Source organism: Microtus oregoni, unplaced genomic scaffold, assembly GCF_018167655.1.
Source record: "Microtus oregoni isolate MIOR12 unplaced genomic scaffold, Mior012 000103F_ref0000194, whole genome shotgun sequence".
NCBI lineage: Eukaryota > Metazoa > Chordata > Mammalia > Rodentia > Cricetidae > Microtus > Microtus oregoni.
In genome coordinates this window covers 2,982,792-3,009,840 of record NW_024544717.1, presented here as the reverse complement: position 1 = coordinate 3,009,840, position 27,049 = coordinate 2,982,792, and the positions used below count along the sequence as shown (strand labels likewise).

The 27,049-nt window shown below is 45.0% G+C and overlaps 1 protein-coding gene across 6 annotated transcripts in view; it reads right to left on the bottom strand.

Annotated features, from left to right (window-relative positions):
- Positions 1–27,049, bottom strand: part of LOC121443237 (kinesin-like protein KIF13A) — a 177,286-nt gene that overhangs the window by 11,727 nt on the left and 138,510 nt on the right. For 2 of the 6 annotated variants that reach the window (XM_041644916.1, XM_041644922.1), the window contains 17 exons: positions 25,408–25,559; positions 23,498–23,630; positions 23,186–23,332; positions 20,323–20,361; positions 18,646–18,745; positions 17,417–17,543; positions 14,318–14,373; positions 13,442–13,566; positions 13,049–13,225; positions 10,180–10,272; positions 9,888–10,040; positions 9,342–9,419; positions 5,755–5,802; positions 4,290–4,395; positions 2,607–2,758; positions 1,985–2,089; positions 1,608–1,649 (listed from right to left, as the gene is read on the bottom strand). In XM_041644916.1, the coding sequence (XP_041500850.1) occupies positions 1,608–1,649; positions 1,985–2,089; positions 2,607–2,758; positions 4,290–4,395; positions 5,755–5,802; positions 9,342–9,419; positions 9,888–10,040; positions 10,180–10,272; positions 13,049–13,225; positions 13,442–13,566; positions 14,318–14,373; positions 17,417–17,543; positions 18,646–18,745; positions 20,323–20,361; positions 23,186–23,332; positions 23,498–23,630; positions 25,408–25,559 (1,833 nt within the window). The remainder of the gene's footprint in view (positions 1–1,607; positions 1,650–1,984; positions 2,090–2,606; positions 2,759–4,289; positions 4,396–5,754; positions 5,803–9,341; positions 9,420–9,887; positions 10,041–10,179; positions 10,273–13,048; positions 13,226–13,441; positions 13,567–14,317; positions 14,374–17,416; positions 17,544–18,645; positions 18,746–20,322; positions 20,362–23,185; positions 23,333–23,497; positions 23,631–25,407; positions 25,560–27,049) is intronic. The other 4 variants (XM_041644919.1, XM_041644917.1, XM_041644920.1 and 1 more) reach the window with 4 other exon arrangements.

Below are 27,049 nucleotides of genomic sequence, written 5' to 3'. Positions count from 1 at the left end.
CCAAAGAAACCAAACAAAACAACAGAGGAAGGAAATAGCTCGTGTCCATTCTAAGATGGGAAATAAAATGAAAATTTCCCAAAGAAAACAAAAACCTCAGCTCAAACAAGCAAGGCACTCAGACTTTACCAAAACACCCCAGAAAATTGGCAAACAGAACAAAGTAGTGGAACAGCCCAGAGACAGTGCATGCACAGCAGCTTCTCCACGGACAGCAGAGGCAGCTTTCTCAAGTCAGATCCCAGCAACAGAAAACCCTGCGCAGCATCCACACGTGATGCATTTGGTCACATGGAGATGAGGGCTGCTTGAGGTGTCTTGGGTCAAGAGAATCTGGGGCCACCCTCCACTCTGCCTGCTGGGATGGGCTTTCTTTTAAGTTGGTTAAAGGAAAGTCAGGGAAGTAACCATGGCAAGCTGTGTGAACCACACATCTGCATGAACCACACATCTGTGGGAACCGCACATCTGCGGGAACCACACATCTGCATGAACCGCACATTTGTGGGAACTGCACCTCTATGTCCCAGGCAGTACCAGAAGGAGCACCTGGCAGTCTCTGGTGGGTGCTGGACCAAAATAAACACTTTTAATTTTATGTCTTTACAACCCAGGGGTGAGAGTCCTGTCAGCCCACAGACAGATCCAGGCAGACACACAGCCAGACAGCCTGAGGGTAAAGGCAGAGCCATCAGCTCTTTGAGTGCACCCAGCAGTTCTTAGTAAGACAGTGGACAGTGAGGTAAGTGGGGACGGCTCTTTGAGACCCATGGTGGTGAAGGAGCAGTCTCTGGCATGGACCCTCTGTGCCATCAGAAGCTGGGACAGATGAACAGAACTCAGAAGCGGGTGTGTAAGGAAGGGTATGCCTTTTCTTCCTCTCCTGTGTTAGCAGAGGAGGCACTGCTTTATGACCCAGGCAGCAGCTGAGCATGCAGATGAGAGGGCCGCCGTAGGACCTGCTGAAGATGCAGTTAGTGTTTGCACAGTGTGGCCACGGCTAATGGATCTTACACTGATGCACCCATGAAAGGGTCTGACCCTGCTTAGCTGGGAGACTCCTCGCACGGCTCAACATAGCAGCTTACAGGCAGCAGTGGACATCAAACAGCCTCCTGTTGCCCCAGGCTGGTGTCCCATTCAGTCCCCACCCCAGGCTAGGAAGCCACAGCTGAGCTAAAGCAGAGTTTCCAGGTTTACAAACCTTCAGGTTTTAAAAAAAAATATTGGTTTTAAATTGAGGTATAACTTATAATCAAAAGTACCAGGGATAATGGTACTTGAAAAATGACATTTCAAATGTTTTGTTTTTATTAATTTACTCGGAGACAGGAGCTGGCTCTACAGTCTAGGCTGGCCTTGAACTTTCCACCTCAGGTGTGAGCTGTCCCTTCCAGTCCTTTGAAAATCACTCTAAAAGTCAGGCTGAGAACAAGCAAGTTGGACTGTATTTTGCCAGGTAGGTAACAAAAGCTACGGGACCTGGAGCGATGAGGATGTGGCTGATGACGATGGCAACAGAGCGGCTACGAGCTACACAGTTATCTTGGAAGCAGCAACACAAGAAGCTTTCAAACACACCCACAGCTAAGTGCAGGATTACTTACGCCAAGTAAATGCAATTCCTCTAGGTAGATTAACTTCAGAATCTGGGCAGTACGCACAGACACATCGGAGAGATTTTTGGTATTAGTTCAACTGATTGTGTTACGCTTTCCTTTAAAATGACCAGAGCCCTCAAAGGTGCCTTCCCCCGTTAGCTAAGGAAACTTAACTGATGTAAAAACAAGCTAAAAAAACATTTAGAGGAAAATCACAGGTCAAGGTTACATTCATGCAAAACGTCATTTTCAAGAGTCACATTTCCTTGTAGAGGCAAGGCTCCACACATGTCTTAATTTCTTTGACAGCATTTGGAAGGCAGATTGCAAAAGGGTTTCCAACCCACCACCAGGCAATATGACGGAAACATTCCAGAACTTACAATCTTCTCCTCAGGTTTGCTATTGTGTTCTACTGGCATGCTGCTGCCATTGCTTCCTGGGGGTACAATGCAGCCAGGGTTATGTGCCTGAGATGGAGACATGCTCTGCAAAGGTTAAGACACACAGATGCATCACACACAAGAGACGATCACAGCCAAAATATCTACTAAGTACGTGCATGTTAGAAAGAGCAACGACACCACTGTCATTACGTGTGAGTAACGCGGCAGCCAATGTTACGGATCAGAGTTAAACTACTGGTGAAATAGGACCAGAACGCACATCTTCTGTGGCAAGACACGTCATTAGTTTTATCAACAAGTAAATACATAAAGGCCCGTTGAGTTGTCAAATATCTACCGGGCATCACTTTTCTCTCTTGAAAGATATAAAGGACTGAAACACCGTTGATGCAGAGAAGTAAAACTGTGGCAGTAATCACCAAAACCTCCTGCCACCACCCGGCATGCTTGAGAGAAAGGCTTCTGAGAATGGGCTCCACAGAGTGACGTAACCCATGCATGTCTGCATGCAGCGTCCAACACGTGACTGCAAACCACTTCTCTGAAGGCAGCACCGTTCTGTTCGGTTTGGCACAGGACAGAGAAGTCAAGCATTTACCTCTTGGCTTAGGAGAGGTCTCGCTTCAAGGGCTATCCTTTTCTTATGCTCCTCTTTTACAGGCATTAGGGGTTTGAAAAACTTTGGTGGCTGAGGAGAGAACGCTTTAAAAGGGCTGACTGTTAAGGCATGTGGATTCTCGGATGGATAACCTGAGGAATACAAAAAGGACAAGAATTTATAGATAGCTGAGCATGGTCAGAGGCGCACAGGAAGTCCCCAGCTCAAGGATGTATGGAGAAGTGATGGGATCACAATGGTGTCAGCCTCATCAAGGGAGATGCACACTGATGAGAACAGATGAATGGACCAAGCTCGAGGAAGTAGGGTTACAGGGTGGGGAGTGGGGTATGCCTCAGAAGGGCATGGTTTCTGGCTCCTAGTTTTTCTTCTCTCCCTTGTTTCTTAGAGTGAGAAGTAGCACCATCACAGACTACTGCTGCTCTGATGCTCTGCTCTTCCCTGCTTTAAAGCATGAAGCAAGGTGGTCCTGGAGCAAAACCTTCGAAACCATGAGCCCAAAGAAACCTTCTTTCCTTAAGTTAGTTTTTCTCAGGTAGCTTGTCACAGCAATGGAAAGTTAATACCCCCATCAGATATATATTCATATATATCTGATATAAAAGCAAAAATAATATGCCAGTACTTAGTCCAGCATTCCAATGGATGGAGGCAAGAACAGGGATAAATTAGGCTAGCGAGACAGCTCAGTAGTCAAAAGTGCTTGCCATTAAACCGCTCACCCAAATTCAATCCCTGGGACCCCCATGGTGGAGAGAGAGAGTTGATTCCCCCAAGCTTTCCTGTGATGCGTGTGCTACACTCCCACTCCCAACTCGTGCAATACAAGGATATAAATGTAATAACAGTAAAATAGAATAAAATTAAGTCTATGAAGTTACAAAAATTATTAAAGGGCTGATCAGTGAGAAAATGAGAAATAAAAAATTCAAACCTTTTCTTTTAAAAATCATCATTATTATTAATTATTATCGTTATTAGTTATTTTATACATACGGGTATTTTGTTTGCATGTATGTTTGTGAACCACAAGCATGCCTGGTGCCCAGGGAGGTCAGAAAAGGGCCTCAGATCCCCTAGGATTAGAGTTTCAAATGGCTTTAAGCAGCCATGTGGGTGCTGGGAATCAAACCCAGGTCTTCTGCAATAGAGCCAGTACTCTTTACCATGGAGCCATCTCTCCAGCCCCTTCACTCTTTTCAAGATCTGGCTTGAGTTCCACTTATTAGGCCAATTCTGGCTCCCCAAGGTCTCTGGTGTGTATTCTGCTATCATTTATGAACCTGTGTTAGGTATTAGAGTTGGGTTTCCATAACATTTGAGGGCTACATAAAAGAATGAGAGGTAAATACTCTTTTGGTTAAGAAAACTGAATGAGAATTATGTGTGTCTCAAAACAAGGTCAGAATATGATGGATTGAAAAATGATTTAGAGAATTTGAAATTACAAAAAGGTATTCTCTTAGGCTGGAGAGTGCCTGCCGAGCATGCACGAGGTTCTTGGTTTGATCCCCAACACTGTGCATGCACAACTATTAGTTTGCTATATAGAACACACAGCAAAAAGAAACCCAGTAAGGGAATGTGGGACATTCTGGCTAAGAAGACGGGCTTTGAACATCTGCTTGAGGGGATAGTCACCGGAGGCAATGCTACCACTACCTTCTTTGCTCCTGCGAGGTGAGTCCCTGGGTAAAGTCCCATAGCATGCGACATCCTGGTAACTGGAGCTGTAGTCAGACACGTCTAACTGGTTCTCGGGCCAGCCCTGCAAAGTAAAGATATAGGTCACCTGCGATGAAGTCACTCTGGAAAAACGGAAAGGCAGCTGGTATTTCAGTTTCTGTTTCTTTTCTTTCTTTCTTCCCCTCTCCTGCTTACCCTCCTCATTTTTTGTTTTTTGAGACAGGGTCTGACTATGTAGACCTTGGTTGGTCTCAAACTCACAGAGATCCATATGCCTTTGCTTCCCAAGTGCCAGGATGAAAGGCGTGCACCACTATATCTAACGCTTGCCAGTTTTTATTTTTTTGTTTGGTTTTTTAAGACTGAGTTTCTCTGTGTATAGCCCTGGATATTCTGGAACTTGTTTTGTAGACCAGAGAGGCCTCAAATTCACAGAGATCTGTTTGTCTCTGCTTCCCAAGTGCTGGAATTAAAGGCTTGCACACACACACACACACACACACACACACACACACAAAATTAGTCTGGCTGTAATTTTTTAAAAAATAGTTTCAGTATGTGTTTTCACTTTTATTACAAAATATTTTAATCATATATGCTAATGATGGTTACAACATGATTAAAACAAATACCATCGAGTAAGCAAATGTCAGTATTCTTTTATATTTTAAGATTTAATAAAATTTTATATAATACAATGAAAAAAATTTAGGACATAGGCTCTCACTATGCAGCCCTGGCTGACCTCAAACTCACAGAGATCTGCCTGTATCTGCCTCTGGAGTGCTGGGATTAAAGCAGTGACCACCATGCCCTCCGTGAAACCACCTTTGAAATCCTCTGTAACCCCATCCACCTCCCTCCCTCCCCAGAGGCAATCACTTGTATTTATCTGAGCCCTTCTATTCATAATTCTGCCTGGATAGCAGCCCGAGCTGAGGCTGTCTGAGGTAACTAAAAGGTATGGTTATTTAACCTAAGCCTGAGATGATAAACTACGAACAGACACAGCTGCAGGCGGGCTAACGGGAAACTCACACATGGTAAGAGCTCATTTCACCTTAGGACTTGCTGCCTTTAAGGACTAAAGTTTATGCTTCTCAAATACGTAAACAAAACCTATACACACAGGCGCTGGAGAGATGGTTCAGTGGTTAAAAGCATTTCCTGTTCATCAGAGGACTTGGGTTCTGATCTCTGCACCCACAAGTGACTCACAACTATTTGTCTACCCAGGGCTAGGGAGCTCTAGTGCCCTCTTCTGGTCTCTGTGGGCACTGCATGCAAATAGTGCACTGACATAAGCGTAGGCAAACACATACATGAAAAAACCTTTAACACACACACACACACACACACACACACACACACACGTCCACACATAGTATGTTCCCAAGAACTTAGGAGGTGTTGATAGTCTATCTCACTGTAATATACATACCTTATCATCTTCATCAAAGCCAGAGAGATCTGGCCGACTAGAGGAGACCTGTAAGAGATGGACATTTTCACCAATATGATTCATATATTTAATAGTCATCTTTTTTTGAGACGGGGTTTTATAATGGATCTTGCCAGCCTGGTACTTGCAGAGTTTTCTTGTCTCTGCTTCCTGAGTGCTGGGGTTACAGGCACGTACTCTTAATTTTCTTTTTATTTATAAATATATCTCCCACCAGGAATCATGACTTATTTTCACACATATTTCTATAATTACATGTACACATATGCTCATAAATAATAAATAGTATTGGCATATTTTACACTGTGCTAAGTGCTATATTACTAGGCATGGTGTTTTATAGTGATTTTTGGCCCCATTCTTCTACAGATGGTTACTTAGGCTGCTTCTAATAAATTTCTAATACTTAACATGGAAATTTATTATTTGTGTGTGTCTCTGTGTGCCATGGCATGCACACACAAGCCAGAGGTCATATTTCAGGAGTGAGTTCTCTCCTTCCAGCCCCTGGGTCTTGGGATTGATCTTGGGTCACCAGGCTTGGTGGCAGGTGCCCTCATCTGATGTCCTGCTTTTTACTTAGCTTTTCATTTACAGAGTATGAAGTAGGTGAGGTGGTATGTACCTATAATCCTAGTGCTTAGGAGGGTTGAGGCAGGAGGATTATGAATCTGAGGCTAGCCTGGGTTACTCAGTGAGACTGATTCGAACCCCAAGCAAAGCATGCTGGCACAGACCTTCCACCGACTCTGTCCACTACAGCTGTGTTTTTATGACCTGGCTTCCGTACTCCTCACTTTCTCTTTGTTCTGCTGCTGTTTTACGGGACAGCGTCTCACTACGGGAGTCCAGGCTAGCCTCAAGATGCCAGCCTCCTGCCCTAACCATGTACCGTCACCATGGTTGGCTCAGTATCAGTTCTGCATACAGCGTGTCTGTGAGCATCTCCTCAACAGACTTCTGGAGCACAGACTCTGGGCTGCACCAATGAGGCATGCGAGATGCCAACTCCACTTTTCCAAAGGACAGTCTTATAAAATCATGTTGTTTGTTTGTTTGAAATTCATTTGCTAGACTCTATGCCAGCTGCTTTTTCTGGTGACATTGTTCCTAATAAAGTTTCCCATATTTTGGACTTTTTAAACTGAATCTCTACATTCTCATTTATTATTATTATTGGTATTCTCTTTAAATATTATTATCTAAAGCTAGAGCCTTGATCAGATACAGAACCAACACTTTAATAAATAGCTTTACAGGTGTTTTTTATTTTTTTACTTTAAGCTTTGAATAAATGTCATACCATTGATCAGGATGGCCCCTTCTCTTTTTTTCCCCCTTTAAGATTCTCCATAGCACTGGCTGGTTATGTGTGTGGTACAGGTGTGTGGTACAGATGTGTGGTACAGGTGTTGGTACAGGTATGTGCCACTATATCCAGCTTGATTTTTAAACTCTTCTTAATATAAATTTCTTTTTCTTTTCTTTCCTTATTTTTTATGTGTTTTTTTGTGATAGGGTTTCTATGTGTAACAGTTTTCTGGCTGTCCTAGAACTCACTTTATAGACCAGGTTGGCCTCAAAGTCACAAAGATCTGTCCATCTCTGCCTCTGAGTGCTGGTATTAAAGGGGTACACCACCACTGCCTGACGAAAGTCATATAAATTTCTTAAAATTTTTACTACATTTACGTGTGTGTGTGTGTGTGTGTGTGTGTGTGTGTATCGGAACAGAAGACAATTAGCAGGAGTTGGTATTCTATTTTCACCATGTAGGTCCCAGGAATTGAACTCAGGTGGCTATTAGGTAGCAAGTGTTTTTTTCCTGCTGAGCCATCTCACAAGTCCTCGATACCTTCCATCCTTCCTTCCTTCCTTCCTTTTTTTTTATGATTTACTTTTCTGTGTACTGGTACATGTGTGTCCATGTATGTTTCCAGATCCCCTGGAACTGGAGTTACAGACAGTTGTGAGCTGCCATGTGGATGCTCGGAATTGAACCTGGGTTCTCTGGAAGAGCAGCTAGTGCTCTTAACAATTGAGCCTTCTCTCTGATTCCTTCCTTCCTTCCTTCCTTCCTTCCTCCCTTCCTTCCTTCCTTCTTTTCTTTTTTGAGACAAGTTTTCTCTGTGTAACAGTTCTAGTTGTCCTGGAACTCACTTTGTAGACCAGGTTGGTCTCAAATTCACAGAGATCTGCCCATCTCTGCCTCCTGAGTGCTGGAATTATAGGCATGGGCTACCACTGCCCACCTTGCCCCTACATTTCTTAATAATAGTTCTTGTTCTTTCATTTTTCTGTCCTGTCTAGAATTCTTACTGGCAAGGGGTGAAGTAGGCATTTTAGGGCTCATGATTTCATTTAAGTACCACTTTACATTCCACAAGTACTAGTTTGTGAATGTTTTTATTATCAGTTAGTTCTATATGTTTTAGTTTGTATTATGACCTCTTTCTTGATAAATAAATTAACTAAGAGAGTGTCTTTTAAAATATTTAATTAGCTAGACACGGTGGTACACACCCTTAGTCCTAGTGCTTAGGTGGTAAAGGCAGGTGACCGCTGTGAGTTTGAGACCACCCAGGACTGATAATGGGACCCTATTTCAACACAAAACATCCAAAAGATAAAACTGTGTACACACACACACACACACACACACACACACACACACACATACATTTCCTCTTTTCTTCTTTTGTAGTAATGAGGATTGAATCTGGGACATTGGATCTGCTAGGCAAGTACTCTACCACTGACCTATATCCCCAGCCTAGGAGAGTGCTTTCAATCTGTAACTTGTGAGTCTCTCATTCTCTATTGGGTGTGCGCCTTTAAGTGTGGTGTGAATGTGTATGCACACGTGCGCCTGTCTATGCTCACACATGAAGCGGGCAGAGTCTGACTTCGGGTGTCTTTTTCTGTTGCTATCTACCTTATATTTTTGAGACAGGGTCTTGAATTCACAACTTGCCACTTTTGGCTAGCCTGGGGTCCGCACACTCCAGGGAATCAGGGTTCCGAGAGCACACCCCCATGCCTGGCTTTTATATGAATCCTAGAGATCCAAACTCAAGTCCTCATGCTCGTGTGGCAAGCACTCTCCTACAAAGGCAGCTCCCACCCTATTATCTATTTCTAACGATTGCACTGTGCTTGCAGTAACCTGCACAGCAGTGAGTACGGATATTCGCTCTGTGGCCTATTCTAAGACAGTTGCTGAGATCAGGAAGGAGGAATCAGGTTTTCCGTGGAAATACTACAGCGCCTTCTGTTGCTGGGAAGCGACCACTTTGAAGCAGTCCTTACATTAACCTGCCCTTGCTTCCCTGCTGCTAGAAGCCGTCTGTCAAGGGGATTTTCTACACGAAATTGGTTGAGAGAGATGATCACTACAGGCAAATATCTATGGGATCCTGGCTGTCTGGTGTGCACCCTGGTACGGAAAGTCAGGCTCAGCACTGTTCCCACCATTTAAGCTCCAACCTTGTGTTGTCCCAGATCCTCCGTCCCCAAATCCCAGATTAAGTCACATGAACATGAGTTCCCTGTAGGCACGTACTCACATTGTGAACGTTTGGTGTACTGAGGCTTCTCCGAATGTGCCGGGCTTTGGTGGAGAGCGCTTCCTTGACCGTGACGGCCTGTAGATACAGCACCACAAAGATAACAGTGAGGATTGCCTCGTCAGATTATAAACGGAGCACGTGTTTATTTTAGAAGACTCAGAAAACACAAGCGTAAAAACCACAGGTGTACACAAAAACAAATCAATACTTAGAAGGCTGGTACCCCAACTACACGTGTTTAAAGCAACAACAATAAAACCTGACCTATCAAAAATGTAAAAAACTTAAACCACAAACCACGAAAGCTGCTAAGCAGCGGACACGCTATGAACTGATGTAAGTGTGCAGAAAAACGAAACGAAGAAACCCAAGAGGAGATGCTGCGGGGTTCTGCTCGCGTCACAGAAAAGGGAGACTGCTTTGACAAACATGAATCCATCTCGTTGACGCATTTTGAGAGGTGCATGTGTCATCTCTGCCCACTGCTGGGGAAGGCTGGCGATGGCATCCTCAGGACTAGGTAGGCAGTCAGGTACCACCCACCTGCCGGAGCCGCTCCAGACTCAGAATGTTCTCAACTTGCAGCACCCCACGTGTGTACTTCTCGATATATGTCTCCCCATCTAAGGTGCCCTCGTTCTCACTCCGTGCTGCCAGGAGAGCCAGTGTTTCCCGGTCCTCAATCTCCTCGGTCGCCTAAAGGCACAGAAAGGAGGCGACTGTTTTTCTGTGAATGGCGTTTCCGTAAGTGTTGTAATGTGCTTTCAAAGCACAGTGAACCAACACTCCCCCTCCGCTCTTACGCGCCGACATCTGCAGAAGCAGCACGTGTTACCTTTGGTATGTTGGACACTATCTCATAGGTCACTCCACAAGAGTAAAATATATTTATCAGCGATATCCTTCTCTTGAGACTCTGGGTGAAACTCTGGTAGGGAAGGAAAGGAAGGCAGGATCAAACTGTGTAATGAATCTAAGACAAACCAATTTCTCATTTTCCAAACTGGAAAATTATTATAAACGATTCTAGTAGTACAGATATATTCAACAAAATAGAAAGGAAACAAAACAAAGGAGGTGGGTATGGTGTCTCACATCTAAAATCCCCATACTTGGGAGTCTGAGGCAGGAGGATTCCTTATTAGTTTCAAAGCCAGTCTGGGTAACACAGTGAATATAACAGGTTTGAGGCCAGTCTGAGCTACTGAATGAGACCTTGTCTCAAGCAACTAACCTAAATAAATAAATAAATAAACAAATCAAGAAAAGAGCAGAAAACAAAGCCTAAAAATCTTGTCTCTGATGGGCAAGATGGCTCTGTGAGTAAAGGCATTTGTCTCCACGCCTGAGGGCCCGAGCCTGATCCCCAGGACCCACATGAGGGAAAGCATATACTGACTCCTACAAGTTGTCCTCCAACCTCCACGCATACTTTGTTTTTTAGCATGCAAGCACACATACAATACACTAAGTAAATATACACATGCAATAAAACCTTCTTTTTTTGTTTTTACTTCTTTTTTATTTTATTCTATTTCCTTTTTTATTTATATATTTATTAAAGATTTCTGTCTCTTCCCCGCCACCGCCTCCCATTTCCCTCCCCTCCCCCAATCAAGTTCCCCTCCCTCTTCAGCCCAAAGAGCAATCAGGGTTCCCTGCCCTGTGGGAAGTCCAAGGACCACCCACCTCCATCCAGGTCTAGTAAGGTGAGCATCCAAATTGCCTAGGCTCCCACAAAGCCAGTACGTGCAGTAGGATAAAAAACCCATTGCCATTGTTCTTGAGTTCTCAGTAGTCCTCATTGTCCGCTATGTTCAGTGAGTCTGGTTTTATCCCAGGCTTTTTCAGACCCAGGCCAGCTGGCCTTGGTGAGTTCCCAATAGAACATCCCCATTGTCTCAGTGTGTGGGTGTACCCCTCGCGGTCCTGAGTTCCTTGCTCGTGCCAGCAATACCACTCTTGGGAATATACCCAAGAGAGGCCCTATCATACAACAAAAGTATATGCTCAACTATGTTCATAGCAGCATTGTTTGTAATAGCCAGAACCTGGAAACAACCTAGATGCCCTTCAATGGAAGAATGGATGAAGAAAGTGTGGAATATATACATATTAGAGTACTACTCAGCAGTAAAAAACAAGGACTTCTTGAATTTTGCATGCAAATGGATGGAAATAGAAAACACTATCCTGAGTGAGGTAAGCCAGACCCAAAAAGAAAAACATGGGATGTACTCACTCATATTTGGTTTCTAGCCATAAATAAAGGACATTGAGCCTATAATTAGTGATCCTAGAGAAGCTAAATAAGAAGGAGAACCCAAAGAAAAACATATAGGCATCCTCCTGAATATTAACCTTCATCAGGCGATGAAAGGAGACAGAGACAGAGACCCACATTGGAGCACTGGACAGAAATCTCAAGGTCCAAATCAGGAGCAGAAGGAGAGAATAAAACCCTCTTTCTGAAACTTCCTGTCTCAGTCTGGGATCTTTAATCCCAGCACTTAGGAGGCAGAGACAGATCGTTGTGAGCTCAAGGCTCTACATCTCTACGAGTCTGGTCTACACAGGTAGTTTCAACTGAAGCTACGAGCCTGGTCCACACAGGCAGTTCCAACCCAAGCTGCACAGCAAGACCATTAAGAGCTAAATGCAGCTGTGACTGGGGTCAGACTGGCAGAGGTGGGACATCCCTGGGGTTCTCATTTTCATTGTTCCCTTATGCTAACTTCCCTTCATCTCTCCAGGGGCTAGCCAGCCTTCCTAAAACAATCTGAAGAACCCTGGGGGTCAGTTTTGTTGACAGTACCTCTGACATGGGTTTTGGCAAAGCAGCAGAAGTCTGCTCTGTCCCAGTGTTGTCACTAATGTCAGGGCCTGCTGTGGAATAATCCTCTTGCACACTGCAAAGATTTGTCACTCGAATTGGTTTAATAAGAGGCCAATTGGCTGGTAGCCAGGCAGGGAGTATAAGTGGGGCCACCAAACTAAGAATGATGGGAAGGAGTCACCAGCTAGATGCAGGGGAAGGAGATGAATGTATCATGCTAATAAAGGACCCACCATGTGATAGAGCGTAAATAAGGAATATGGGTCAACTTAAAATATAAGAGCTAGTTAGTAAGCCTGAGCTATTGGCTGAGCATTTATAATTAATATAAGCCTCTATGTGGTAATTTGGGAAGTGGCTACTGGCTATTTGGGAACAGGTGGTGAGGACAGGAAACATCCTCCGGTCTCTGCTGCTGCAGAGACAGTGGCAGCTGCTGCCTGCAAACATTACAGGCTCTTCTTTTAAAGAAAAAGTTTATTTGTGTATGTGTGTATCTCTGTGTGTGGACACATGCACATGTGTGGGGGTGCCCAAGGAGAACAGAAGAGAGTGTCAGATCCCTTGGAGCGGGAGTTACAGTCAGATATCAGACACCTGACAAACTCAAATTCTCTAGATCGGCAAAAAGTGCTCCTAACTGCTGAGCCATAGCTTCAGTTCCAAAGATTACGGCTATCCTAACCAGTGAACATGGCAAAGTTAATGAGTCTGGCATTGACATTTCCTTCTGAGGTCTTCACCTGGCCACCATGACTATGGGCTCCATAACGCCCATGCTGTTTACCGAGTGTTACAAAACAGGGTGTGACACAGAGGAGATCATTTTGCCCTTGTACACGCTACGGTAAGCCAGTTCTGTCGCTACCTGTTTGTTATAAATATTGGCTGCAATCCGCTTCCGTAACACTAGCTCCATAGCTGCCGGGTGGCTGAGTTGAACTGTGGTCTTCACAATCAGGTAGATCCTTTCATTCTGCGGCGTGACCCGATTCAGGTGAACAGAATCGTGGACCGAGGAGTCCCAGGAAGCTGTGGCTGAAACCTGGGAGGAGCAGAATGTTGGGGAACAGATAAGACATCCCAGAGAAAGAAAATCAATTCTACTTGCTGTGACCAAGTAGACTTCTTCCTTCAACTACTCGGAATGATGACCCGGATGGCATTTTGTTCAAAGCCCCCAGGGTCTCTACCAGGGTTTATCAGGCTGATAGGGCTTGTGTGCCTGTGAAGACCCCGAGAGAGCCCTGGGGTAAATTACCTCATCACCACTGTGCTTTATGATGGGCAGGTAGAAGAACTGACTGCCATGCTCCTTGGGCAGGATGGAGTTCACACCCGATGCGTGGGGACCCACCAGCTGCTCATTGGCACTAAGGTCATCCGCTGAGCAAGTTCGAGGGGCAAGATGAAAATAGAGCAAAGAAAGTCAGCTTATTTTAAACAAACACCAGCATTTTAAAATATGCCTTTAAAATTAATTTTTCCATTTTATACTTTTATTTTTTAAAAGACAGGGTTTCTCTGCGTAGCTTTGGAACCTGTCCTGGAACTTGATTTATAGACCATGCTGGTCTTGAATTCACAGAGATCCACCTGCCTCTGCCTCCCAAGTGCTGGGATTAAGGCATGACCCATCATCTGACTTATTTTATACTTGTATTAATTAAAAAAAAAAAACCAGCCTAAAAAGTCATGGGTTTCATGAGAGCATTTTCTCCTGCTGCCATGTTACATGAAATCTGTTACCTTCTCTTCCTTTCCCCACCTTAAGGGCTGAGGGCAGAGGGTACCAGTCAGAAATGCAGTTCCTCAGCCCTCGCCAAGCCTAACACAGAATCTCCAGGGGCCACGCCTTCTGCAGGTGATGTCAATCATTCATATCTCAGAGCACATACTTTGGGCTCTTGTTTGCAGTTTGCAATGCCCTGAGTGCTTTGTGTGCGATTAGACCCCCGCAGCTCTTCTCCCGTGACCGGATGCCATGCTGATGCGTGTGACCCGAGCCACACTGTCACCTCGTGTACCATATCAGTAATTACGGGAGTGATTTACGCACCCAAAAGAACACAAGGCTGAGGAGATGATGATCTTAGCTGCCATTTATAATCCCGAGATGGGTTAAGTACTTACTTACCATTCAGATCCAGGAAGAGAACCGGTATGTGTGTTTCCATTCCAGGAGGCGGGACCCTAAATTCAACAACAAAATTTAACTGTAAGAACAGGTGTGGTTTGTATTTTTAATTACGAAACACCGTAGAACCATGGAAACAGAAGTACCCACTGTGGGGTTGTGGCGTCTCGCCTACTCATGTCACGCCATTGTATCTCTTTGTTATGTTTATCTTATTGTGTATGCGTCTCTCTGTGTGCGGGGGCACATGTGCCATGGCAGAGGACAACTTGCAGGAGTCCAGGGATTAAATCCAGGTTGTCAGGCTTGACAGCAAGCAGCACTAAGCCCTATCTCCAGACTCCACCATTTTTAATTTCTTAAAGTAAATTGCTATAAAGACACACCATTTTTTTGACTCCCATGTTGACACACGACAAGGCAATCACTGTGACATACAAATAAACTACCAGACACAGGCATGAGATGTGAGTAACTAAAACAAAGTTGATTTGAAGCCTTTCAAAAAACAGTTCCGGGGGCCAAAGAGATGGCTCAACGTTTCAGAGAACTTTCTCCTCTCTCAGAGGACTTGGGTTCAGTCCCCAGCACCCCACTGTGACTCACAGCCCTCTATAACTCTAGTTCTAGGGGACATGACACCCTCTCCTGGCCTCTTCAGGCACCAGGCACACATATGGTGTGTATAAAATACATACAGGTAAAACATTCATACACCTAAGAATAAGAAATGAATGATATATTTTTGAAGAAAAGAAACAATTCCAGGCACAGGGACAAGGGACCAGGGTGCTATCAGATGGAAGGGGGTGGATCAGAACCTAGAGGAAGTAAACAAAAAGGACAGGAGCCCAGAAAACTCCAAAGGAGTGCGCACAGCCTGTGCAAGGAGGTGGTGTGTACAGCACAGGCCAGGCAAGCACATTGCTCAAACTGGCCCACATTAGAATCACCTCAGAGGGCTCTTGGAGAGCTCTGGTCATACGTTTCCTCATCTGAAGCAGACCTAGGATGGGACCCAGGGTGACATTTTAGGAACACTCAAGATGATGTGGGGCTGGAAAACATCACATAAAAGAGGCGGAGGCGAGGACGTCTTACGAGGGAGGCTTTGAGGACCAGCAAAGTCGGCATGAGCTGACTCCTCACAGGGAGCACCCTGCAGAGTCACTGCACACTACAGACAGGATAGCAACACACAGGCAGAGGCTGCGAGGGGAAGCAGCAGGCATAGCACTTCCTCAGGAAGACCATGAAGCTGATGCCACTTCCATGATCCAGAGAGATGGGAACATCACTAGCATGTCTATCTGTCCAGGGCAGATCTGGACATGTGTATGGTGTTCAAAGGGGATGCTGGGTTTTCTCCTAGCCACTTAGAACAGAGGCTGAGGATGTAGCTCAGGGGTAGAATAGAGGCCCTGAGTTTGATCCCAGCACTACAAAAACAAAACACTGATAGAGGAGGGTCATCTTTCTTTCTGTTGTTTTATTGGTTAAGCAATAAAGAAACTGCTTGGCCCTCTGATAGGGTAAAATTTTGATAGGCGGAGTAAACAAAACAGAATGCTGGGAGAAAGAAGCAGAGTCTAGGAGTCACCATGATTCTCCCACTCCAGACAGACGCAGGTTAAGATCTTCCCTGATAAGCCACCTCGTGGGCTACACAGATTATTAGAAATGGGTTAGATCAATATGTAGGAGCTAGCCAATAAGAAGTTGGAACTAATGGGCCAGGCAGTGTTTAAAAAAATACAGTTTCCATGTAATTATTTCTGGTAAAGCTAGCCGGGTGGCGGGAAGCAGCCCCGCTGCTCATTATTACAACAGAGTGGCACCCAACGTGGCCAATTAAATCCACTTAAAAACCTGAGAGGGCTTAAAAAGGAGAGAGAGAGAGTTTACCACAGCTTTTTGCTGTTTGCTAGGGCGTGCTGCAAAAAAATTTCCCTGACTCAGCAGCCTAAGCAGGAAAAGAAAAGGCAGAACCCCCAAACAAGAAAACAACAACAACAAAAATCCAAACAAGAACAATGTATAAGTAAATTTCTAAGACATGGCTTTGTAGTGAGAATGAGAATTAGAATCAACAGTGCAGTTGGGCAGTGGTGGCGCATGCCTTTAATCCTGGCACTTGGGGAGGCAGAGGCAGGTGGATCTCTGTGAGTTTGAGGCCAGCCTGGTCTGCAGAGGGAGTTTCAGGACAGCCAGGGCCACGCAGAGAAACCCAGTCTCTAAAAATATAAAAAAATTAAAAAAGCCAAAACAAAATGAAAAACAAAAAAGTCAAAGAGCTACCTTTAACTCAATATACACAAAAGGCATTTTATATACATAATACGCATTATAATAAATAAGCTACATTCAAATGAACAAGCCTCTTTTTATGTCTATAAGTCTTACAACAGAACTAAAAACACCATTCCACTCGCATATCAGGAATAAACGCAAGAAGTAGTTCAAGAAATACAACTGAGACTGTGGCTAAGTTGGCAGGAGTACTGGCCTAGCACACAGAAAGGCCTGGGTTCAGTGCCCAGCTCTGTATTAAAATGGGTGCGGTGGCACAGACCTATAACCCCAGCACTGGGAGGTGGAGGCAGGAGGATCAGACGTTTACAATTCATGAAAGCAGCAGAACCACAGTTATGAAGTGGCAGGAAAGACTTTTATGGTTGGGGTCACCACAACATAAGGAAATGTATTTAGGGTCACAACATTAGGAAGGTTGAGGACCACTGCTCTCTCCATTAATACCGGCCAAATTAAGCACGTGCCAGCGTCTTAATAGATCTATTTTCTGTGCTCTTTTAGTATATTCTGAAGCCACCTTCTAGCCCAGTACACTTTGAACCGGCCTTCTCAGTCTAGAGAGAGGAAACAGGATCCAAGTTGCTCATTCAGAGGAAGAGGGGAATGCAGCATTTACGCCCAGCCAGGTCCCCTCTGGAAGAAGCTGGCTCTGGTGGGGAAGTTACAGAGAAGATGGCATGCTGGAGTTGGGTGGCCCTTCCCTCCGCCGCAGCTAGCTGATACTGAAAGCTATCTGCACGGCGCTTGTCACAGGTCATGCCTGGCCTGCATAAAGGGTGGCCTTACCAATCAGCCGGTGCCCCGGGGATCCCACTGCCGGGGGCAGGCACCAGCACTGCGTTCCTCTCTTCCGTCAGCCCCACCCACTGCTCCACCAGCCTGGCTTCCCGCTCCATGTCGTCTTCTGTTTTCTCTGTGGAACATCAGGAGGACATGAGTGACAGCGAAAGAGAAGGGACAGTAGCTAAGGGTAACGCAACCAGTGTTTTCACTCCAGGACATCCAACATGGTTTATGTGGCTACCATACTCCAGAGAAGGAACTGTGGCCCTGAAGATCAAGCATGAACACCAGACAGAGGCAGGATATGGCGTCAGCTTCAGGTAGAAGCCAGACGAAGTACACAGAGCCGGGAGAGTGGCCAAGAAGGGGTTTGTATTACTGGTGCAGCATCTGGGGGCAGGGGTTAGGAATATATGCCGTGTCTACTTTACACACTTGCTGGAATGAGCCAGTTTATTAATTGGTATGATGTGGTTTATAAACTGACAAGCCATGTTACAAAGGCAGGGTATTTAAAAGCATTGTATACCTCGCTCCACAAAACATTTTTCTTCAGGCTCACTGTGAAAAGGATTTTACTGGACAAATTTTTCTGTCTTCATGCTCCAAACTCAATTCTGAGCTTCCCTGACTATACTCACTGGGTAGACAAACCTACACCATCCACTTGGCTGAGATGGTTTACCAAGGTGAATTTTGTTGACACAAAATGGAGCAAAATCCACATGGACTAACAAAGCATTAAGTACCATGAGTCACTATGAAGTCAAGTTGAGAGCATAAGGTTATCCATCCATCCATCCATCCATCCATCCATCCATCCATCCATCATGTGAGACAGGGGTTCACTATGTAGCCCCGGCTGGTCTGGAATTCACTATGTAGATCACATTTGCCTTGAGCTCATAGAGATCCACCTGCCTCTGTCTCTCAAGAGCTGGGATTAAAGGTGTGGTTCACACAGATTAGTTGTTGTTGTTGTTGTTATTACCACTGTACAATACTGAAAAGGCTACTCCTGGGAGAGTTTAATCCCATGTACTTTTTTTCACATTTATTTATTTTGTGTGTGGGATGGGGCAAGCATGTCACAGTACATGTGGACACAGGAGGACAGCTTGTGAATGTCGGTTCTCTCCTATCATGAGGGCTCTGGGGACTGAACCTGCGTCGTCAGCCTTGGTGGCAAGTGCCTTTATCTGCTGAGCCATCTCCTGGACCCCACCACATACCTTTCTTATTGCTGACTTTTTTAATCTGTTCGTCTAAGTATTCCCGCCGTTTAATGAGCGCGTCTGACCATCTCTCTCTTACGCAGTTCAAGTCTTCTTCCTGACAACAAGAGAGGGAAGCTTTTTATTTCTCTATAGAATGTGCAGACAATGATTCCTTTTGTATGAAAAAGATATTTAAGTAGATTGGGGGAGCTCTTCATTAGGAAAGGCCATTGAAGGTCACGGTGATTAATTAATAGGTGAGAAAGCAGAGGTCACAGACTACTCCATGCTGACCAAGGATGCTGGTGCCCAGAAATCAGAGCCCTGGATCAGGACAGTCACACTAAAAGGCAACACAAGCTCGAATGATGCCAGAGCAGGATGATCTTTATGCTGCAAGGTGATTTTATGTTGCAGGTGTGCACCACATCTGTGCACATTTGCATGACAGCAGTTCACTAAAAGACATGTGATCTCAAGCAGGAGGCTACCAAAAGCCAAGCTCGAAGCACAGGACATCAAACGGTAGGGAGAATGACGATATTTATGTAGTTCAGAGTTCAATGGCCTTGCTATTAATTAATTAACACCAGACTTTTCTGAACTGCGAAGAATAGGTCAGCAGAAAGCTTCCTAAACTTGCTGCGAAGATTCAAACAGCCAACCGTCACCACAAGGATAACCAAACACCTCCCATGCAAAAACTCCACATGCAGTCAGCCATGCTAGAAGAACTCCCAGAAGCAGATGCTGGACTCCACTGTGCGCATGGCAGGAAGCACACCCAAAGCCACAAGACGTTAGTTGATGGCACAGCTGAGACCTGAGGGGTTCCTGACCTCCTCCCGAGGTCTGTTCTGGTTCAGTTTCATCCTTTCTTAGTAGGGAAGGAAAAACCATCACTTCTACCCCAGACACTGCTGGGTCTAACTCTCCTAGCGAGGATGACCTGATACTAAGAGTGGGAACCTGGAAGCTTCTCCTACAATGTCCCCACAACTGACATCCAGGAAAGCAGTACAAAGACTGGGAACTCATGCCTGAAACTTTCATCTTGGCTGACTACTCTGACCACGACCCCACCATCATCCGTGATTGTAAGGCTAGCCGAGGCTGACTGGGTATCTATGGCACATCCGCTCATCCCCTCTCCTCCATTTCCAACAAAAAGTGCTGCTATTTAAATTCTCAACACGATGAACTAAGCTTGACTCTAATGAGAGGGTCACTGGTTAAATAAAACTAAAGAAAGGTCTATGTTCAGTCTCTAAGCTTGTTGTCCAATAAAAATGGCACTTAGGGTGACAGAAATCTTCCGGAAGTGAGAGGCAAAGTGCAGTTTAGTAGGGGAAAGACAAGACTGGACCAATGAACTGAACGGAGAGCAGTGTGTTTTGAGATCGTTCATCTTTTTACGGCCATCGTGGTCTCGCTCAGCAAGGCTTTGCTAGCTGGTCGCTGGAGCCGGCAGAGCAAACAGTGCAGTGTCTGGTTACAGATTTGGAATCAACAGGAAAATCGCGAGAACTAGTACTGTGACCTTTCTCACATACAAAGCAAACCAAAAGCAAGTGAGAAACTGCACATTCTCACTCCGTGGCCCTGTTTCCACCTCCCTGGGCCCTGCTTTGCGAAGGCTGGCGATTAGCGAGAGCTGTGCCCCATGCACAGGGTTGACAGTGGCAGCAATACCTGATAACTATCCATATCATCGCCATCCTCCTCATCTCTCTGGTGGGGAGAAAATAAACATAAAGGACATGCATTTCGTTTTCTCAAACAGCACACAGGGAAAGATAATTTAACACATGTTACAATGGACGCCTCGTACAACATTAGCACCGTAAAGCATTTCACCGAATCCCAAAAGGACAGGAAGGAAGGATTAAATTCATCTGTCTGCCTGTCTGTCTGTCTGTCTGTCTGTGTGTGTGTGTGGGGGGGGCAACTTCTAAGAATCATTTTTCTTCTTCCTCATGTGGGTTCTGGGGTTGTCAGACTTGGAGGCAAGTGCCTTTCCCACTGAGTCATTTAATACCCCAAGAATTATTTTTTTAAGTAAGAAAATCAAATATTTTTCAAGAGAATTCTCTTAGATAAGGATTGAAAACAACATCCCTGGGCCAGGCCTTGTGCCACTGTCACGGACGGGTGATATGCATTCTGGTGGGCTGTCTGAAGTTTGGGATGATGTTAGCCGCACAGAAGGCTGACCTATGAAGGAGTTAGATTCTCTTCTCACAGAGACCCTAGAGGATGGAGAGTTAATCCAAGGTTCACCATCCAAGATGGCGGCTGCTCAGGACAGAAGCCGGACCTCCTGTTTCTATCCCCAGCAATCGTTCCTTGGAGAGCATCACTCAGAGGGGTGAAGTTGCCACAGGAATGCCTGGGGACCCAGGCTAAGGGCATGTAAGGGTCTATGCTGGCTACTGCAGGGGAAGCTGAGCCACTGGACTGCACCGGCTACCTGTGTTCTCTATGCATGGATCACAAGTACCCCAAAGGCATGGCTGCATTTTGCAATAGTTACACAAGGTAACAATGTTGGTTAAAAAAACTTTAGGCAAGAGAAAGAATCAAGCTGAAAACAAGAGTTTAGGTAGAGACAATTTTCCTTAGAAATGAGACTACAGCCCCCTTCAGTCATCATTATCACAGCCATTATTGTCACTTTAGAGACAGGGTCTCACTCTGCAGTCCTGGTTGGTCTGGAACTCACTACGTAGACCAGGCTGTCCTTGAACCTACAGTGGTCCTCTTGTCTCTGTCTCCCGAATTCTAGGATTACAGGAATGTTCCACTATCCCCGGTGAATTCTTTTATTTAAACTTATAACAATCTTTTTTAATGACATGAGAGAATATTATAATCATTTTAATTTTGGAAGTCACAACTTAAGCTACATGAACTCCATGTCTTATGCTGAAGATTGATTTTATCATATATCATAACATAGTTATATCATATATCATAACATAGTTTTATTCCAGAAAGAAACTGAGAATTGTTGCATCTATTTCATCATTTTAGAAAAGAAAGAATCCAGTATTTAAGTGAACCAGGAAATGAATGGGGAACCGGGGGTCTCCTGTCTGTAAGTCTTGTGCTACCAAGTAACTCCTGTGGCCGCCCTGGAGGTTACTGGCTCACAAGGGCCTGGCCTGGAGTGAGGATATGCATTTTATTCTTCATTCATAGGCTCTAAACACACAAGTGTGCTAGAGAAGCGCCCAGAACACGTGCCCAATCTCCTTGTCCTTTGCTCTTGTTCTCAAGGAAGCAAGCACACCCTGAGACACAGGGAAGTTTGGTCAGACCAGACGAGGGTAGTGCTGGGCAAAGCCCAGAGCTCTGCATTCATCTCCAACTTTCAGAAAAGTCTGCGCCAACACCATGAAGCCAAAGAGAAACTGTGGTAGAAGATGAACCATTTCTCAGGATTGGCTGGGCTGATACCCAGACTCCTCAGAGAAATGGAGGGAAATATTTTCTCTCTGGCAAGGCAGAGAAATCCTCTCTACCACATCTGACAATAGGGGACCCTGGTTCAACTGTGTCCAGTCCCTTGAAACACATACGTTATTCCAAGCCACAGTAGGAGGACAGTTATTGAAGTTTATTCTCCTAGGGCACAGACTAGCTTTCTGTTCTGTCTGTCCTCCACAGTGTCTCATGTAGCCCAGACTAGCCTCAAACTCACTATGTAGCTAAAGCTGAGGACGATCCTGAACTCCAATTCTCCTGCCTCCACATTCTAAGTGCTGGGCCGACAGACTTGTATTATCACAGCCGGCATCCTTTTATTTCTTAATGAGAACAATGGGCTTGGAGGATGGAGATTTAATGGATGAAATGATCAAGGGTATAGTTTTTATAATAACAAAAAAAGAGCAGTACAGACTGGTTTAAAGTGATGGTATAGAGGAGCAATTTTCTGATAACATTGCAAGTGGACTGGGGCAGCAGTCGCTGGCTATAAAATAAAAGCAGCCCAGAGCAGGCGACCACTAGCGCTTTAAGAAGTAAGCATTACTAAGTAACACTAAGCAAACACAGCATTTTATATTTAGAAGAAAGGCAACAGACGGGGATGTGACTTGGAAGAGATGCAGTTGGCAACTGTTGCTGAATTTCCAAGTAAGATTTCCACTGTACATCAATTTCCTTACTTACACAGTAACTGATTTTTAAATTTCTTCTTTTTAATGAAAATATCTCCTTTTAATCGTGTGTGTGCATATCTGAGTGTGGGTATGTGCACATGAGCACAGGTGCCCTCAGAGGCCAGAAGAGGTCACTGGATCCCCTGGAGATGGAGTTACAGGTGTTTTGAGCTCTCTCGCATGGGTGCTAGGAATTGCATTTGAGTTCTCTGTAAGAGCAGTATGCATTCTTAACTGATGAGCCAATTCTGCAATCCCTTGATCTTTTTAAAATTAAAATTAAAAAAAAATTCTGAAGTTCTGGTATTTCTGAGGAAGCTTGGTAAGTGTCCTCCAACCAAGCTACATCCCCAGTCCTTGGCACCTATGACCCCAGACCTATGTCTTACCTGGTAACTGTCCAGCCCTCTTTGCAGCTTGGTGGACCTTGCAGTCACGCAGCCAATGGATACCGACAGGATGGCTTCCACCATGAGTGGCAGCGTCCCTGAATGCTGCACAGGTTTTACTGTGACCTGCACTCTACGCGAGTGCCCCTGCGGAGGTGAAGGCAGTGAAGATGCCAGAAATGGGGATGGGGATGGGGGAGGAAACAGGAGAGATAATTTGAGAACAGAAACACAAAATAATTAGGGCATGCCTAGAAACTCTAAGAGTGGAGTAGGGAGGAGATGATAAGCAAACAAACGAAACCTTTCTACCTGTCTGAGTTGAAAGACACCCCCAGTGTTGACGTCTTTCGCCTGGTGAAGTTCCACGGCGGCATATTCCCCCAGCTCATTCAGTTCCAATATGGAGACCCACATTTCTATTCTTCGAGTGACTTCATTCCACCTGTGAAAATCCCAACAAGCCAAGCATCAGCCAGGGCCACTGGTAGCAAACGGTAATAAACATCCATCTCTGAACACGTTCGGGCACTGTGCCAGCGGCGTCTCACAGGTTACCTCTTCAATGACCGCTCATACAACCCTGCGATATGGACTCGCAGGCTGTTTAACTGACCCACACCTTCCACTTAGAGGTGTACACAGAATTCCAGGGGGGTTGACAAACCCAAGTTAGCTCCGCCTGTTTTAAAATGTCATAAAAATGGAACCACGAGGCATGGACTCTTGAGTCATTTGGCACAATGGATGGATGATCCTTTCTTTCTCTGACAGGGTCTCTCTCTATAGCCCTAGATGACTTTGAACTCACAGAAACCTGTTTGCCTGTCTCCCAAGTGCTGGGATTTAAGGCATGTGTCACCACGCCTGGCCCCAGTGCTTTTAGATTTTAATGCTGACTAAGCTGCTCTTGGATGACTGACCCAGTAATCTGTTTATTCGCCTGCTGAAAATACCTGGGTTCATCGTGACACTGGTGTATTGGTAAAGCCGCCACGAACACTACTTGTGGACCTAATTTTTCATTTCTCTCAAGTAAGCCCCCGGGTATGGGGTTGCCAGGCCACAGAAGAGGCAAATGATCAACTTTATAAAAAATTGCCAATTTTAGGGCTGAAGCTGAATGGCAGAGTGCTTGCCTGGCAAGCGGAAAGATCTACGTTCTGTCTCTGGAAATGCTATAAAAAGAAAAAAAAAAAGACATTAGGAACTTTCTCTTAGATCGCGGTTGCTTGGTTATTTTCATCGTTCTCTGCCTCCCCAGTGCCGGGATTAAAGGTGTGCGCCACCACCACCCGGCTGTTTGTTTATTTTCATCGTTATGCCTTTGATGCAGAATTAACTCCAACCTGGAAGTTTTCCCTCCTATGGTTATTGTGGCCTGAGGACCTGTGACCATGTCAAAGTTGTAAAGAGGCTATCCCCCTCCAGGCAGCATGGAACAGACCAGTAAAACTAGCACTTGCTGAGGCAGGAGGATTGCGAATCTGAGGGCAGGTGAGCACTTGCTTACAACGATACCATCAACAACGACAATGACAAAAACTCAGGGCATGGTGGCTCATATCTGCAATTTCAACACTCGGGAGGTCAAGACAGGAGACTGCCACAAATATGAGGCCAGCCTAGTCAAAACCAAACCATATCTCAAAAACAAAAAAAAAAAAACCCTACAAAGCAATAAAAATTGGTAAAAAGATATCCTACCATTTTCTTCTACCAGATTTGTAGATTTTTCTTTGCATTTAAATTTATGATTTGGGTCAACAAGGTAGCCTAGTACGTAAAAGAGCTTGCCTTCAAACCAGATGACCTGAGTTCGATCCCTGGGAACCACGAAGTGGAAGTTGGTAACTGACTCCTGCAAGCTGTCCTCTGACCTCCCTCAGCATGCGCGCACACACATGTGCGCACACATACACACACACTAATGTAATAAAGACTTTAAGAATAAACATAACTTTTGTGCTTGATGTTAAGTAAAACCAAGGATTTTTTTTTTCCCACATCAATACAGCAATTACTCCAGTCCCGCTGGTTTCAGTGACTCACTATCCACAGTGTGTTTCGATGTTGGTGGCTTCTTCTAGTACTACAAAGGAGGAAATGGACTCAAAGGCTGAGCAACTTCTTTGAAGCCCCAGGGTTTGAAGCCTCAATGCTGACTTAAGGTCATGAGCTGCTCCTGACCCCTGCGTCTAATGCTTGCAGCAAGAACCAACCTGTCATGCAATGTTCTTGTCTTCGCATGGAGGGAGTCGACCTCCCAGATGGAGCTTCCGTTCCCAGCGCACCGGTGGCCCCACACTTCAATCGCCAGCGCGCCATCGGAAATGAACTCTAGGAACTCTTCTGTGACCGTCACCACAAAGTCCTGGGACAAGCAGAAGGCAGGAGAGCACACTGAAAGTCGGGCATAATGGCACCCAATTATCTGCTCTCAACCTTAAACCCCATCTCTTCTGTTCTGCAGGAAAGCATCCAGGTTCACAGGATGCCGTATCTGGAAGCGATCTAGGAGGTAACTCCATTCTAATGAACAAAGCCGAACTCAAAACTCTGACTTTAGGTGCAGAGCTGGCATCTGCATTCCCTTACTTTGGCTCATGGCCATCTCCAGTGAACCACTCTAACCTCCAGATGACCCTAGCTGCACTTGCAGACTTACCCCGTAAGGGACTTGAACTATCTGATTCCTTCCTGGCCTGGGCTCTTGCTCATGAGTGTGTCTCTCTTCAATTCCTCACTCTAAAAGACAAGGCCACGACTGTGGAAATGTATAGAGTTCCCTGAGAACTGTGGCTGGTCACCTAGAACACTGAGCAGGCTTAAAGCCAAGCCACTTTCCTTCCCATCAGCCTCCTCGGGAGCCTGAGCAGAGACTCAGAGGCAGTTATTCATTGACTCATTTCCAGAAACAGCTACTAAGTAGATTGAACCTTATTCTATCTACTTCCTATTTCATCTGGAGACAGACCCAGAAAGTTAGGAGGAAAAGAAACACAGTGGTCAGTGAGTCCAATCTATGTTCTTTAGAAGTGAAAAACGAAACAACAACAACAACAACCTCTAAAATCACACTGTGAACCCAGGGATTTTGGGATCCGTATGTATTTAAACATTTGTTAAACAGTACACACTGAAAATCCAGCCTTTGTCTTCCTGATATAAACTGTCCTGTGGATCCAAAGAAGGATGGGGAATATTTAGAAGACAATTAGAAAAACAGTAACAACAAGAACAACAAAATGGGGGAGGGAGGGATGCTACTTAGGAGGAGGAGAAGCCAGTGTGTGGGGAGGGGATGGGAGAGGACAGCAGCAGCAGCAGAAGATGAGTTAGAACAAGGCATAGAATTCATATGGATGAAAATGCCATAATAAGGCCATTGCTTTGCATGCTAACTTAAGTAATAAAAACTTAATATTGCAGGTAAAATAATGGTAACTAAGGATTTTAAGAATGTGGTTTAGTAAATGCGGGTCAAGAAACGTAGGCTCAGGGCTGTAGAGACAGCTTGGTATCTTAGAGCATTTGTTCTTCTTCTTGAGGACCCTGCTTTGATTCCCAGCACCCACCTGGCAGCTCACCAACCACCTGTAACACTAACACCAGAGGCTCTGACGCCCTCTTCTGGCCTCTGGGAGCACCAGCCATGTACATGGAACACATATAGAACACAGGCAAAACACTCATATACACTGAATAAATAAATAAGCAAATTCTTTTTTTGTTGTTGTTTTGGTTTTTGGAGACAGGGTTTCTCTGTATAGTCCATGCTGTCCTGGAACTCACTCTATATACCCAAGATGGCCTTGAACTACAGAGATCTGCCTGTCTCTGCTCCCAAGTGTTGGGATTAAA